Source organism: Lampetra planeri, chromosome 26, assembly GCF_965212315.1.
Source record: "Lampetra planeri chromosome 26, kcLamPlan1.2.h2, whole genome shotgun sequence".
In the NCBI taxonomy this organism is placed as follows: domain Eukaryota; kingdom Metazoa; phylum Chordata; class Hyperoartia; order Petromyzontiformes; family Petromyzontidae; genus Lampetra; species Lampetra planeri.
The window spans coordinates 118,678-132,617 of record NC_136132.1 but is presented as its reverse complement, the minus strand read 5'-3'; the positions used below and the strand labels follow the sequence as shown (position 1 = coordinate 132,617).

The 13,940-nt window shown below is 42.5% G+C and overlaps 1 protein-coding gene across 1 annotated transcript in view; it reads left to right on the top strand.

Moving 5' to 3' along the window:
- LOC144727819 (secretagogin-like) overlaps window positions 1-12,859 on the top strand; it is a 33,207-nt gene extending 20,348 nt beyond the window's left edge. The window contains exons 5-11 of the mRNA XM_078606941.1: window positions 2,030-2,086; window positions 2,727-2,804; window positions 4,946-5,001; window positions 5,341-5,392; window positions 9,384-9,443; window positions 10,437-10,505; window positions 12,014-12,859. Of these exons, the coding sequence (XP_078463067.1) occupies window positions 2,030-2,086; window positions 2,727-2,804; window positions 4,946-5,001; window positions 5,341-5,392; window positions 9,384-9,443; window positions 10,437-10,505; window positions 12,014-12,148 (507 nt within the window). The 3' untranslated portion in view covers window positions 12,149-12,859. The remainder of the gene's footprint in view (window positions 1-2,029; window positions 2,087-2,726; window positions 2,805-4,945; window positions 5,002-5,340; window positions 5,393-9,383; window positions 9,444-10,436; window positions 10,506-12,013) is intronic.
- Window positions 12,860-13,940: the final 1,081 nt, after the last annotated feature.

Genomic DNA, 13,940 nt, shown 5'->3' with positions numbered 1-13,940 from the left:
CATAGTCATAGTGAGAGGGATACTGGATGTCGTGTTCCGGGTACAGAAATCCATTTCCGGGATCTTTGACTGAGACAGACTTGCACCATCCCACTACACCCTGCACCCTTATGGATCTAACAGGTGCCAGTAGCAGTTGCAATGGAAGTAAACTTTGAGCAGTAATCGTTTAAACTGCTTTCATGTGCCCTCGCTTGCCATGATGTGGAGAGTCGTACCTCGTTGATACAAAACGGTACCTCTCAGCACATCCCAGTAGGAATATTAAAGGAATGGCATGCTCCAGCCCCATCCATTCTCATGTTTAAGGATACATATTTAAACAGAATGGGAAAGTAAGAGCACCTCAAAAAAAAATCATTGGCTGGCAACAGGCTGGGGAATAACGATGCTCTTTCATGTGCTCACTGCCAAAGCCAGGTAGACAAACACGCACAAATGTGCATCACGCCACAGTCTAATTGAAAATTTCTAAAGTCAGATTTTATCCTTTAACCCTTTTAACCGCGACGGAATGAGAAGGCTGACGTTGGGTGTATTAATATAGCCCACTGAATAACTTTCAGTAATCCATACAATGCAGTTCAAAAATTGGCTGCACCCAAACGCCAGAAATCCTGCAAGCTAAAGCACTCAGCGGAGGCTTGCGGTTTAAAGAAATAAAAACAACCTGAACTCTTTCTGCAATAAAATGCACTCGTGTAATTTTGTAACAGATTTCAGTGCAATAAATCACAGAGGTAATTTGCATTTTCTCGTGACAGTCATACGATTGTGCACCTGTGAGCATATAATCATTTTCGTGGAAAGCTCGTCATCATTAAATGTCAATCCTGAAATCTGGGGATCGGGAGCGAAAAGGTTAAAGCCATTGCAGGGTTTAACTCGGAGGGTTGAGATCCACTCGAGGCTGCTGTACTCGGGGTGGGAATTGATTTGGGCACCACAGGAATAAGCCTCTGCTGAGAGCATTGTGCAGCACTGAAAGGCGCTGGAAACAATACAGAAATGGAGGGGAAAAATTAGATTGATCTTTCCTTTCCCATAGCTTGACCTTTTGGAAAAACAAGGCAGTCGGGTGTGTGAAATTTAATGTCTCATGACCCGTTGCGAGTGTGTTTAGCAGCGATGCCCTGCAGAGCTGGGTGCCTTGCATTGGGATGCCACTTCTGTCGGGGCACAGCTGCACAATTTAGTATAAGGATCATGAGACATGTGACAATGTGCCATTCTAATTACACAATTGGTAGAGTTTTGTCAGAGACATTACCCCTGTGCATCATAGATTATATCTTGACTTAAAGCTTTCGTGACTGCAGGAATTCATATTCTTTGGGTCTTTCGGTAAAGCCACGTAGATAGAAAAAAATGATAAAAATAATCACAATATCACGACGTTTCGATCGCAACACAAGCAATCGTCATCAGGTGAGAGCTGCTGAAGCAGGAAAACATATATTGCGGGAGCGCTGCTAAGGCAGGGAGTTATAAAGGTTTCAGATGGGTGTAGCCCAAGGGTCAGTGGGCGGGGCTAGAGATGAAATTTGCATGTAAATGTAAGATAGGAGAAATCTTGATAAACGAAGATTTCTCCTATCTTACATTTACATTATTCAGATTTTGCTCTTTCTGCACAGTTTACACTTCTATAAAGAGGTCTGTCCATGTCAGTGACCCGGACTATATTTATGCACTCGGCACACTCAATCCATGATGCATCCCACTCTGTTGATAGCTCCTAGTCCCGTACCACACCTCAGTCTACGAGCAATCCAAAAACACGAGAGATTCAGCCCTGCGTTTAGGCTATGCTACTGTACGTGTCCAATTCCAGATTTGTTTAACTCAATCCTTCTCAATGTGTTCATTTGCTTAAGGAACCTGGCAGTAAAATGATACTTTTTCAGAATGGAAATCATGATTGTGCACCCCTTTGAGTTTCTGTGGCCACCTGTGTTTGAAATGGTGTTCATTATTGGCTTTCCTACTGTGCTTTTAATCATTATTATCCTTTGCGGGTGTCTCTTAGATTTGGCGGAAATACGATTCCAATCGGAGTGGCTTCATCTCTGCCGTCGAGCTCAAGGTGAAATTCCTTTGCATTCACCGCGCCAGGCGATCATTAGCGTTTGAACACAGAAAGCATGTGAGTCGGCTAAACCCAGGGTAACCCCTGAGATGCTTCCATCTGTCACTGGCTCCCTCGCTGGTTGACGACAGAGCAGACGTGCCTCAAGACCAGATCTCATGAACAAGACCAAGGTCGCCTTTTATCGATGAGCTGTACCCCCAGGTGCCTTAGCGTTCCCCTTAATCTCAAGCGGCAGGACCCCTCTGATACCTTTGCCTTTTTGGTTAAACTTTGAAGTTACTGTCTGTACATGTTCTTGTATGTGTGTGTGGGGAGCGGTAGTGTAGCAGTTAGCACACTGCGTGAATCAAACCCGAGTTAGGTTTGCGCTCACGACCAATAATGGTGGCAAATATTTGAACCCATCCTGGGCCTCTGCTAGGCCGGCTCAGCTGCAAATGAGTACCTGGTGCAGTGTGCAATCATTAGCACTGGGGAAACAAACGTGGCATGGCGTGGTGCTGACCACATCACTCTCTTGTGGGCTTGAAGGCCTTTATAGGTGCATTTAACCCAACAGCCTGTGTAGGCTACACGTGGAGGTTTGTCTTTGTGTGCTGTTAACGGGTATGTTCCCTTTCACTTATGTGGTTAGAATTTTCTCAGCGACCTCCTGGCAAGACACACCAAGAAGATTTCCGACCACAAGTTGGAGGAGTACACTGATGCAATGGTAAGGGACCCTGATGTGCATCCCCGACCTGTACTGCACGCATTGAATGCGTGAGTTACGTTAGCAAGAGACGCTTCTCTAAAGCAGCTCAATTCCCACTCGAACCTACAGTGACCAGCATTGACTCACGAGTGGCAGTCAGGCCTCCGTTGCCCACATTCACAGACAAAACAGCAGTGAACTACTGAGTCGTTTGGTTTCGGGTCGTACCGCGTGTTGTTCAGCATGATGTTTGGCGTTTCAATCCATGTGCTGGGAGCTTCTTCTGGAACTGATAACAGGAAATGAATTGCTCCTTGAAGCAGCTCTCAGCACGTGGAACAGTGTGGACATGCCGAACGATGCACCGTACTACCCAAAGACACATCACAGATCTATACACATGTGCTTCATTTCAGCCCGAGAAGTCCGGAATGCTGTTCCCATGAAGTTATTTTGGCAGGCCATATTAATCTCACCTTATTTTGTCCTCATGATACTATGGTGGTGTGTACAAGGCACAACAATTATAATTATAATCTACAAGTGTAAATTGTACTCTCTTAGTACCTATTACCAAATATGCCTACTCCAAATCCAGCCTAGCAGCTCTCCAGAAAATATCGAGTATGACAATAATCCCCGGCTATATTCCAGACCATTATTATTCTCCCAGTGCCTGGAGTAAAACTAAGTTACTGGGTTCAGCGGTTTGCTGGAGCATGCCCTTGCAGAGTGCTTCCCTCTGTTTTCACTAAAACAACAAAGTTGAAAGCTGAATTGTAAAATTTTATTTTTACAGCACAGCCGTGAAATGTTCAAAATGTCTGATTTTCTTGCACAAACGCAGTCAAGGAGGGAGTCTTCACGTTTTCCTTGACTTTCACAAACGCGGATAATTAAAATGACGGGTTGTTAACAATTCAAGAATTTCTCTTTTGCTCTTCTTTGCGCCGCAGCTGAGGCAAGAGGCAACATTATTTAAACAACAATAAAATGTACTCGTAACAAATTGGCTGTGCGTACAGCAAAAATTATGCCGAGTGCATTTCAGTGTTTTTTTATAATCTGAAGGTTGATAATATTTTTAACGTGAATATTTATAATTTAGCATCACGGCTATTTTGAAATGGGGGAAGGGGGGATGAGGGTGAGGGGTGTGGTTTGGTGGAACCGTTTATAGATAAAATAACCTGAGCATGAACCTATCCGGTTGGAGACGGAAACTTTTCTCTTCACCAAATTACCATACTTCGCTTGCCGTATTCCCCCAGTGCTCAGAGGGCTTCAACCCATTATCCTAGTCCCGCCATTATCTCCAGAGCCACTACAGCCATTGCCCCATTGCTTTAGAGCAATACGGGAAAGAAAAAAAATGCTTTAAAAAACTTGCCGTTAAAAGCATTTCAGTGACATTCAAAGCGACATGGGAATCGATGAGGCCTCTCGGCACAATAGGTTCGAGCGAAAGTTGCGCTGCTCAGCAAAATAATCTCGCAAATAAATTTCGGTGGAATATTGCTGCCATTTTTTTTGCTCTATATGAAATTATCCCATCGGAATTTCATGTTTCGTCAGTGCACTTTTGTTTAATGACCAATGTTACCAAACAAACCGAGCCGGTTTGTAAACAACGATTGTAAGTGTTAACTGCCTTGCTTGTCCGTGTCTGGATTGTGTTCGCCAGTTGCTATGTTCAGGATCCCGTCGCATCTCACCAAGATGCATTGCTCTCGTCATTAAAATGTCATCACATGACCATTCCATCGATACCACTTGCAATGTAAATTACAAACCAAGTCAACACAGCGCATGGCTAGCAATGTGAAGCCTTTAAAATCCTTCGTGCTTAATTTTAACAAGTTTTTAAACATAAGTATTACTCTGTGGGAAATTAAAAGTGGATGCTAGATAGATTAACTCGCCCCACCAAATAAATGCTGAATTTATACCACTGGATTAAGGCTGTAAACAAGAGATGATTGGTGATGCCCCATGTCCCAAAACCATTTTGACTTTTTGTTTTATAAATGCTCCCAATTTCAATCCCGTACATGCAGGAGATAACCCACACGATGCAAGAGGATGTGTAACTAACCTCCAGGTTTTGACGAAGGCTTCTCCAAGCGAGTTTTTTTAAAAATAAATAACATATCTTACAGATGAAGCTGTTCGACAGGAACAAGGATGGACGGTTGGACCTGGGGGACATGACCAGGTACAAAACATGCATCTCATCCCTACACATCCCTTCTCATAGCCTTGCTTGCATTTTGGGATTACCCGGGACATCGGTGATGCTGCGTCCATGTCACTTGTTGCGCCCGTCCAGTGCGAGCCGTCAGTAAAGATGGCAAGCTGTCAATTTTACATCTTCCTCTTAATCTCCAGTCTCATTACAGTGATCTGCACTTCCTTTGCTAATACATGTGAAAGTAACTCCACATGCCAAGCCGTTTGTCCATTCAGATACCCTGTGTGAAGAGCACGAAGCCTATCCATGATGGCGAGAGTGGTTTACAATAATTATAAATATCGGGTTTGTTGTGCATTTCAGGATAATGGCTCTTCACGACACTGGGAACTTCCTGCTGTGCTTTCGCATCGAGGTGAGCCGACCACAAACTCTGAGGCATGCGGGTAGCAGACTCGCATCTCAGTGGAGTGCAACAGCAAACACAACAAAGTGACTTCCTAGGGTTACCTGCTTTATAGAGCTGGGCCATCGGATATGCTTACTTTAAAAAATGTGGAAAGTATATCCTTACTCTACCGATTATCAGTTCGATTACTCTAATGGGATAACATAAAACACTTTATTAAAAAAAGTATCACCTGTTAAAATGTGTGCTGCTGGACGGGAGGAGTTGATTGAGGGTTGGCAACGTGAGGCAAATCATCATCATCAGCCGCATTGTGCCAGGTGTTGCTTTCAGGGGGTTTTCTGCCTTCACGAGGCAGGATGTGGGAGTGGCTGCTGTTTTAAAAAGGGCCTGATTAAGTAATCACGAATACTGAAACGTAGATAAGTAAACAATGTCTCCACATATCTGTCTTTCCAAGTAAAAAAAATATTCTTGACACAACCCATCGGCACCACAGCATTTGGAGGAGTGCATCATGTAAAGGAGCATTGAATCAGTACAAGCCAGTCCCTCCAGAAAAACGCGGAGTTTTTTGGTGATTGTTGCGGGCAAAAATCGTTGATTATGCGGCACGTTTTCTTAAAAAATGCGATGGAATATGCGGGATATTTATGCAATTTTATGCGATTAAATTGCGGGAACTTGCAAAAATTGCGGGAACTTGCAAAAACTGCGGTTTGATGAAAAAGAGAAAAAAAAGTGATTCCCCCAACACCCTATTCACTAGGCTACTACTTTAATGTAAAGAGTAATTTCTTATTACTTCCTATGATAAGCAAGCATACTACATCACAGAAAGTGCTGGGAATATTTAAGTTCTCATCTTGTTTTATTTCAGACCTTAACAAACAGATGGCTCAAACTTACAAAACATTTTCTTCTTGGTTCTTTCGGTAAAGTCACGTAGAAGGGAAGTAATAAAATAATAAAAATAAAACATAATAAAACAATTCTCACATGTGAGAATTGTTTTATTATGTTTTATTTTTACATGTGAGAATTGTTTTATTATGTTTTATTTTTATTATTTTATTACTTCCCTTCTACGTGACTTTACCGAAAGAACCAAGAAGATGAATCCCTGCAGTCACGAAAGCTTTAAATCGAAATTTACAAAACATTGAGTCGAACAAGTTCTGTAGCTTTACAAAATGAATATGCTACAACTTCTGTAAAAATGAATAAATAAAATATTAAAAAATAAAATGTGTGCATCCTGTTTTACAGAGCTAGCTATGCAAAACAGACATCTTCTGTTAAAATAAGTGTTTTCAGTGCACAGTAACGTAAGCAATACAGTAACAGTACAGTCTTACAGTAATGTAAATTTACATACTACTAACAAAAAAGTGCAATCTTACAACTGTAAAGTTGCATAAACTCTTCATCATGGTTTCATTGGCATCGCGGGGTTTGCAGCTTTTCAATGATGTCGCGTAATGAGTGACGTCACTTCATAACGTTCCCATGGCAACAGGGGAAATGGCTGCGCTTGTGTGAAGTAAACGCAACATTTTTCAACTTTCTGCTAAGATATATGTGACTTTTTGCAACGAAAATGCGGGGATTATGAAATCATGCAAGTCCGCATATTTTGCGCGCGGAAATCTGCAATTTATGCGGCGAAAGTGCGGCGTATTTGAAAAAACGCGCCCCCCACATAAATATGCGGACTTTGGCTGATTTTGCGTGGAATCTTGCGATCGCATAATCGCGTTTTTCTGGAGGGACTGACAAGCAAACTCTGGACCGGTTTCCACACAGTGTGTTATCGTGGAACAAGTAATTAGTTATCATTGTTAGTTAATTAATCGACCTAAGTTAATGTTATTACATTAAGCTAACTGGCCATGATAAAAGAAGAGATGCTTGCAAAGTCAGCACCACATATATATCTCGGATTCATCTTCTAAGCCACCATGATCGTTTTCGACAAGAGTGCCTGCATTTGTAGAATGGTTGTCACGGGGGACAGTGGGCAGGCGAGGTCCACAGAGTGTCTGGAACACGGCATCCCCATGGCATCTCTCGATCAAACAAGCCAGTGACCAGCAGGGACATGTAACACAGGTATTCTGGGAGCAGCAATGGAACGCATACAGACATTGCATTCCTGCTAAGATTTCACAGTAGGGGGTGATGATGCATTGTGTAATTCCAAATGAGTAATCTGCACGTAATCTGTCAGCATTGGAATGTTTGGCCAATACTAGTTATAGTATATGTATATTTAGCTGTGTGTAGCTATCAAAGTTGCTGTTTGTTTTTTTATAGAAGAACATCGCCTTAATGAGGTATTACAACCAAGCCTTTGTCATCAGAACACCAGTGTCTCCATTATGCAAATCCTTAATTTAAAAAAACCACACATATAAGCACTTTAATATGGCTTTAGCAAAACGATTAATCTCGGGCTTACGTGCTGGTAACAATGATAACGCAGCCACAAGAAGGTGAAATATACCACCACTGCATAGGTTTCCACAGGCGTGTTGTGGCACTCTCTGATTTTTGTTGGATTGTACCGCATGCTGTTCGGCATGATGTCCGACGTCTCTCTCTACATAATGGGGGCATCTTCAGGAACTGAGTTAAACGCCTCATTTCCTTCTCGATTACACATGATAGCTAATAGAACCTGAAAACACATCCGATAGCTAATAGATTGAACTTGTCACATTTTCTGGGCACTTCATGAGACATGTTTTAGTACTGGAGTCACAATAGAGAAATGGGACCGCCACCTCCTTATCACTCTTCTATTGCAACTACCGTGGACTTCACTCATTAACTCCTCCACCGATGTCGAGGACTCTACCAGACTGTTTTGTCTAAACTCTACTGTTCAACCACCACACTGCACGTCACAACGCTTCTCTTTCTTATTCCGTCGAATTTTTCCACGTTAGAATTCTCTCCAATCGTCTTTTTTTCCTCAAGCTCGCATAACAGCCTTGCTCGATTCAAGAAGCGTGTTAACCCTTGTCAAGCTGGTCGCTTGACATTTTGGGCCTTCGGGCCAAGTGCTCAGCAGCTGTGTTTTAAAATAATGGGACTGCCTAAAAGCGCCCAGATACCCCGACAGGTTCAAATGAAAAATAAATGGGTTGCGATGTCTGCAGTTCGCCATGTACCAAATGAAAAATGATTTCCCATAAGTGTGGTCTCTTGCAAACTTCTAGGGTACAGCAGGGTCCATAATTATATAAAACATTAACAGAGGAGCATGCCCAGGAGGCGTGGGGAATACGCATAGCCTCTGACAAAAAGCTGCACTGAAAATATAAATACTGTATGTATCCCAGTATAGAATTGTGAAGTACCGTATGCATTCATGTTTGTACTTACACAGGGCTGCATGGTAGTCTGCAGAGGTCAGTGCAGCGAAATTAGTAGTTGTCCTGCCTTCTATGTTCCCATGTCTGTGCTTCAAACCTTCGCCAAGTGCTGACAAACTTTATGAAGTATGACTAATTAATCCCCCACAAACAACCACGGTGTGGCTGGAAGACCCTCATTCAGCGCTGGATGGTACATCTGCATATTTTGTAATGCATCAAGCCTTAATTGGCTGTGTTGGGTGGTGGCGGGTTTAAGGACAGATTTATATTTACGTGATCTAACCCAAAAAAAAACCTGTACAAGGTGCTTACATTTTTTTACACTTCTGAGAATTTGCAACAACACCACAAGAAATGTGCCCCCAGGCGCTGGAGACCACCTGGAGAAGATTCCAGGCACGCGTTGACAATGATGGCGAACAAGTGGAGACTCTTTTACTTTTTGAAGTTATTAGCAAACATTTGTCATCATGTTACAGTGTATTATCCGTTCTTTTCCCATTAAAAACGATAGTTCCAGAGAAGTGTTAAAAACATTTCAAGCACCCTGTATTATGGATGATATTGGTTGTGAAAGCCTATGTGTTAATAAGACCAAATTTTCATTTTCCCAGGACACTACTCCAGAAATAAGGAAAAGGGATTTTGAGAAAATCTTCGACCATTACGACGTGGTAAGAAGCAAGCATATGATTACTCTTTGGGTCTTTCAGTAAAGTCACGTAGATAGAAAAAAAGATACATTTCGATTGCAACACAAGCCATCATCCTCAGGTGAAAAAATATGGCAAGAGAGCTGCTGAAGCAGGGTGTTATATAGGCCTGAGATGGGTGCAGCCCAAGGGTGAGTGGGCGGGGTTAGAAAAGGAAGATCGAGGGTACCCCAAAGCTATTGGTCTGGCCATTGTATTGTGAGAGATTAGCATGTCAATGTAGCCACCGCCACATCGAGGAATGCAACTCAGAGAGTCGGAAATAACTGCTAACATCGGCAGGTAGGATGGAAACATCATCTACCTGACTTTACCGAAAGACCCAGAGTATGAATTCCTGCAGTCACGAAAGCTTTAAGTCAAGATTTAAGCGTATGAATACTTCATCACGGGCCAGTGACACACAGCCCTGCAATCTCACTCTACCTCTCTGACATCTCTGTAGTATGCTGAGGAAAAGGCCATTCCTGAGACTTCCCTTATTATGCTTTTTCTTTTGAAGGCAGTGTTATTGACGAATCTGCTGAGTTGTTTCTGCAGTCTGACCTTGTTTAAAGGGGGAGCATACAAAAAATCAGGAGGGGTGCTGCACAGCATAAAAAAAACTTCAAAAGTATGTTAACTTCTAAACAAAATGAGTGAAGATATGGTTTGCTTTGGTGTAATGTGCATTCTGCTCTAGCTTTCACCCTCTGTGTAGATGAGCAAAAGCTGAGACGCCTATTGTTTTTATTGTACCTATTTTTGTAGTAATATTTATTGATTTCACTGCAATAATTTAGAAGGGGGGGGGGCTTGAATTTTCAGCAGGGGGGGCACTGAGCCCCCTACAGCCTCCCTCTAACGGGGCTGCATATGCAGCAATACTTATAATGGCAAGATATTGTCTCAAAGCATAGGTAAAACACAGAAGCTGGAACCAGTACGATTACCTGTGGTGGACTGATGTTACAGAGTGGTACTGGTGTGCTGGAAGGTGCAGAGGTTGATGGACTGGTCAAGGACATGGTTGAGCTCGTCAGGGTGAGTTGGGGAAAGTTGTGTACGTGTGGAATTCCTTGCACAGTATTTAATCAGTGTTTGCATGGTAGGATCTTTAGATTTAGGGTTCAGACGTAAACAAATATTTAGTAATTTAAAAAATAACTCATCAGCACTATGTAAATATTGACCTCTGTTTCACCCGAGTTTTTATGGCATAATGGATTCAAGAATGTAACTTAAAACAGTTTACTTACGGTATAAAATGTGAACCAGAATCTTTATTTAAACTGGAGGAATCCGATGAGCTATGAAGCTCTTTTTCACAGATGTCCAGTAGTGGGAAACAGTGGGAACGACCCAATGATTTGTTTATCTCATGGGTAAAATTAAATCACAAACCACAGCAGCAAATTACCGATGCTACTGGTGTACGTTCTTTTCACTTGATAAATCAAAGCAAAATAATTATAAATTTAATGCATGTATCTATTTGCGTACACATCCTGTCACATGCTCGTAAATGTATCGCAGCATTTCTTTCTGCTGCTTCCCTCGCACTGTTCGACTGGAATTCCCTCCCGTCGTATTTTCCCAAGTTCTTACAACCTCGCTCAATTCAAGAAAAATTGTAAACTCTTATCGATTATAACTTAAACAGTGCTGTTTGTTGCAAGCTGCTGTGAATGTTGGGCATATAGGCATCTGCCCAGCAATCGTGATAACATGTATTTATTTCCTTAGTTTACCTAGCCCATTGCCAAATGTCAACATTCCAAGGTGGCGGCAGGTACAATTACACCCACTGTGTTCCGTTCAATCCTAACACGACCTTTGTCTGTGGCCAGACTCTCTCGTTCTCTTAATACTTGCACTACAAATGTCAAGCGTAACAGCAGGGTCCTCCTATTACCACCGCATGCAGCCCATTATGCATTGCTTACAAACCGCTCACCGGAGGAAACGGCATCTCGCCAGTCCTAAATATCACTCTCATTACAGGACACACCTTTGCTAACGAGCCAGTCTGGCCGCATTAATGGTCTTTCACATCAATGCAGATGTTTTATTCATTCTCACTTTGCGTTTGCACACATATATAATGCATAACTTGTCTAACATTGCATAAAATAGGCATTAAAGATATGCAGAGTACACATTAATAATAGTGATGTAGGGACATCGTCATTATACATGTACTTATCAAGCATGCAGTTCCACTTGGTATTGGGTCTTTGAGCTTCTTCAATTCTGGTCCGTCTCTCAGTCATCCTGGTTTGAGGTCACCAGACTTCAAATCAGCTGTTATTTGTAGGCATGAAGTACAAGTCCAGCGTTGCTTTGTAATGCATTCCATGCACACAGCTTTGTAGTGGTTGCTCCTATCCTTAAGCAATCGCCAGCCTAGGTCACATACCAACCCGGCATCACTTCACCCAGCCAACCAGTACTGTGACCTACCAGGCAAAAAGGCTAATACCGGTAAGCCAGGATGCATCAGACATTGACGTACATTTCCCTGAAACACTAATGCATCCTTGTGTTCCTAGCCGAGTCTCAGCGGAGTGGACTTGGATCGATTTCGCTCGTCGCTCATGCACCACTGCGACGTGAACCGCGACGGCAAAATCCAGAAGTCGGAGCTGGCTCTGTGCCTCGGAGTCATGCTTGGCGACTCCACGTGACGCGCACACCGGCCGTGCCCCGGGGGCTGCCCTCCTCACCCTCCGTGCCTCCTCTCGTCACTACCTACTCTGTCCCCAGCACGACCCCGACCCAACCCAAAATATCCCACCCTCAACTGCATCACCCAGCAGCCACCCCCGTCTCTCATCCACATTACGCTCGTCTGCCACCCTTTGCATGTCCATCAACCCACTTAATAATGCATTTAATATTCTCTACCTAGATGTCAAGCTTTGCAATTAATGTTACATGTCCAAGGAGCCTCCATGTGCTGTGCCCCACCACAAACCCCCCGCATGCATGGGCTCACTTATGGTGGCTACATCTTTGTTATTTGTGCCCTTGTTAATTAAAAAAAACACAAGCACTGCCACACGATGCCATTCAATGGCGTGGATGGGTGGAATCATTTACGTGAACCCGCACTCCTTTAGGTGGCGCTTTAGTAAATTGGGATTGAGGGTAAATCTACATGACTTTACCGAAAGACCCAAAGAATGTGGGTTTGAGGGTGTTTGAAAATTGTAAAATTACCACCATCTAGACGCATATTTGGGCAATAAAGTCCATTAAGCTATACAAAACATTACGGAAATGATTAGCGACTCGTACAGAAAACCATGAACATTCAGTTGAAATGAAAAAAAAAAACTCTTTGGTTCTTTCGGTAAAGTAACGTAGGTAGAAAAATAAAATAGAATAAAAAAAAACAATCCTCCAAAAATATTTAATTGTAGTCTGGTGGTGCCCTGAAAGGTTCATAATTCAGGATTCTCGTCGTCTCGAACGCCTTCAATTGGGAAATGAGAGAAGCAGCAGGTGCAGGGTGCTCATGATGTGGAATAATCGTTGCCTGAGAAAGATGGACAGATAGTATCTAAGGAATGGCTGAGCTCCAAGGCACCCGAACTCTGCCCTTTGCACAACAGCTCCATGCACACTTCCATATAATCAACAGCTGCTGTACGTTAAGGTTTGAGTAATCATGTGGTTTTACAGCAACTGTTTAAAGTCAAAAGGCAATGGAGTTTTCAAAAAAGCCAGCGCATTCATATCGTGAAAATATGCATGGCCTGTTATAAAGGAAACGGTGATATGAGGTCGCAGTGAGAAGCATATGCTCACAAATACAGCATTTTGATGTGTCGCAGTATCTCGCGATTTTTGGTAGTCAATTCCAGTTGCATGCATAATGCATATATATTTTTTGAATTATTGTATGCCGCGCTCTTGCTATTGTGAACACACCGAATAAAGAATGAATTCATTAAATAAACAATGCCAAGGAGGCGCACTGTTACAAATGCTCTTCAATTTGTATCGGGAATTGTATACGGCATCGTATCACACATTTAACCGAGGGGGTGGCTTTTCTCCCGGAACAATGACACTGATGGATATTCTGCTAATGGGTCACAACAACCTGAAAACAGTAGCTGTGAAGTACCCAGTTTAACATTGTCAAGAGACGCCAAATGACATTAAATATGCATTACTGTGCATGGGTAACTGGCAGTTTGATAAATTGATGGAATCGGATGCAGTAACAGAGAAGGTGAAGTTATGGATTAACCGTTAATTTCTTTAAACACTTCCAAGTTACAATTGTATCGCATTAATCCCTCAATTTGATGTAAATCCACACCTGCGTTTTATGTTAGTGTAGCCAAGATAAAAAAAATGTTTTCACCGATTAATCACTCAATATTTGACCTGTCAGTGGTGTGTAATTTACAGGGTCAGCATATCTTGAAAATGCACTCTTGGTTAAAAAATAAATTCTCAAGGCTC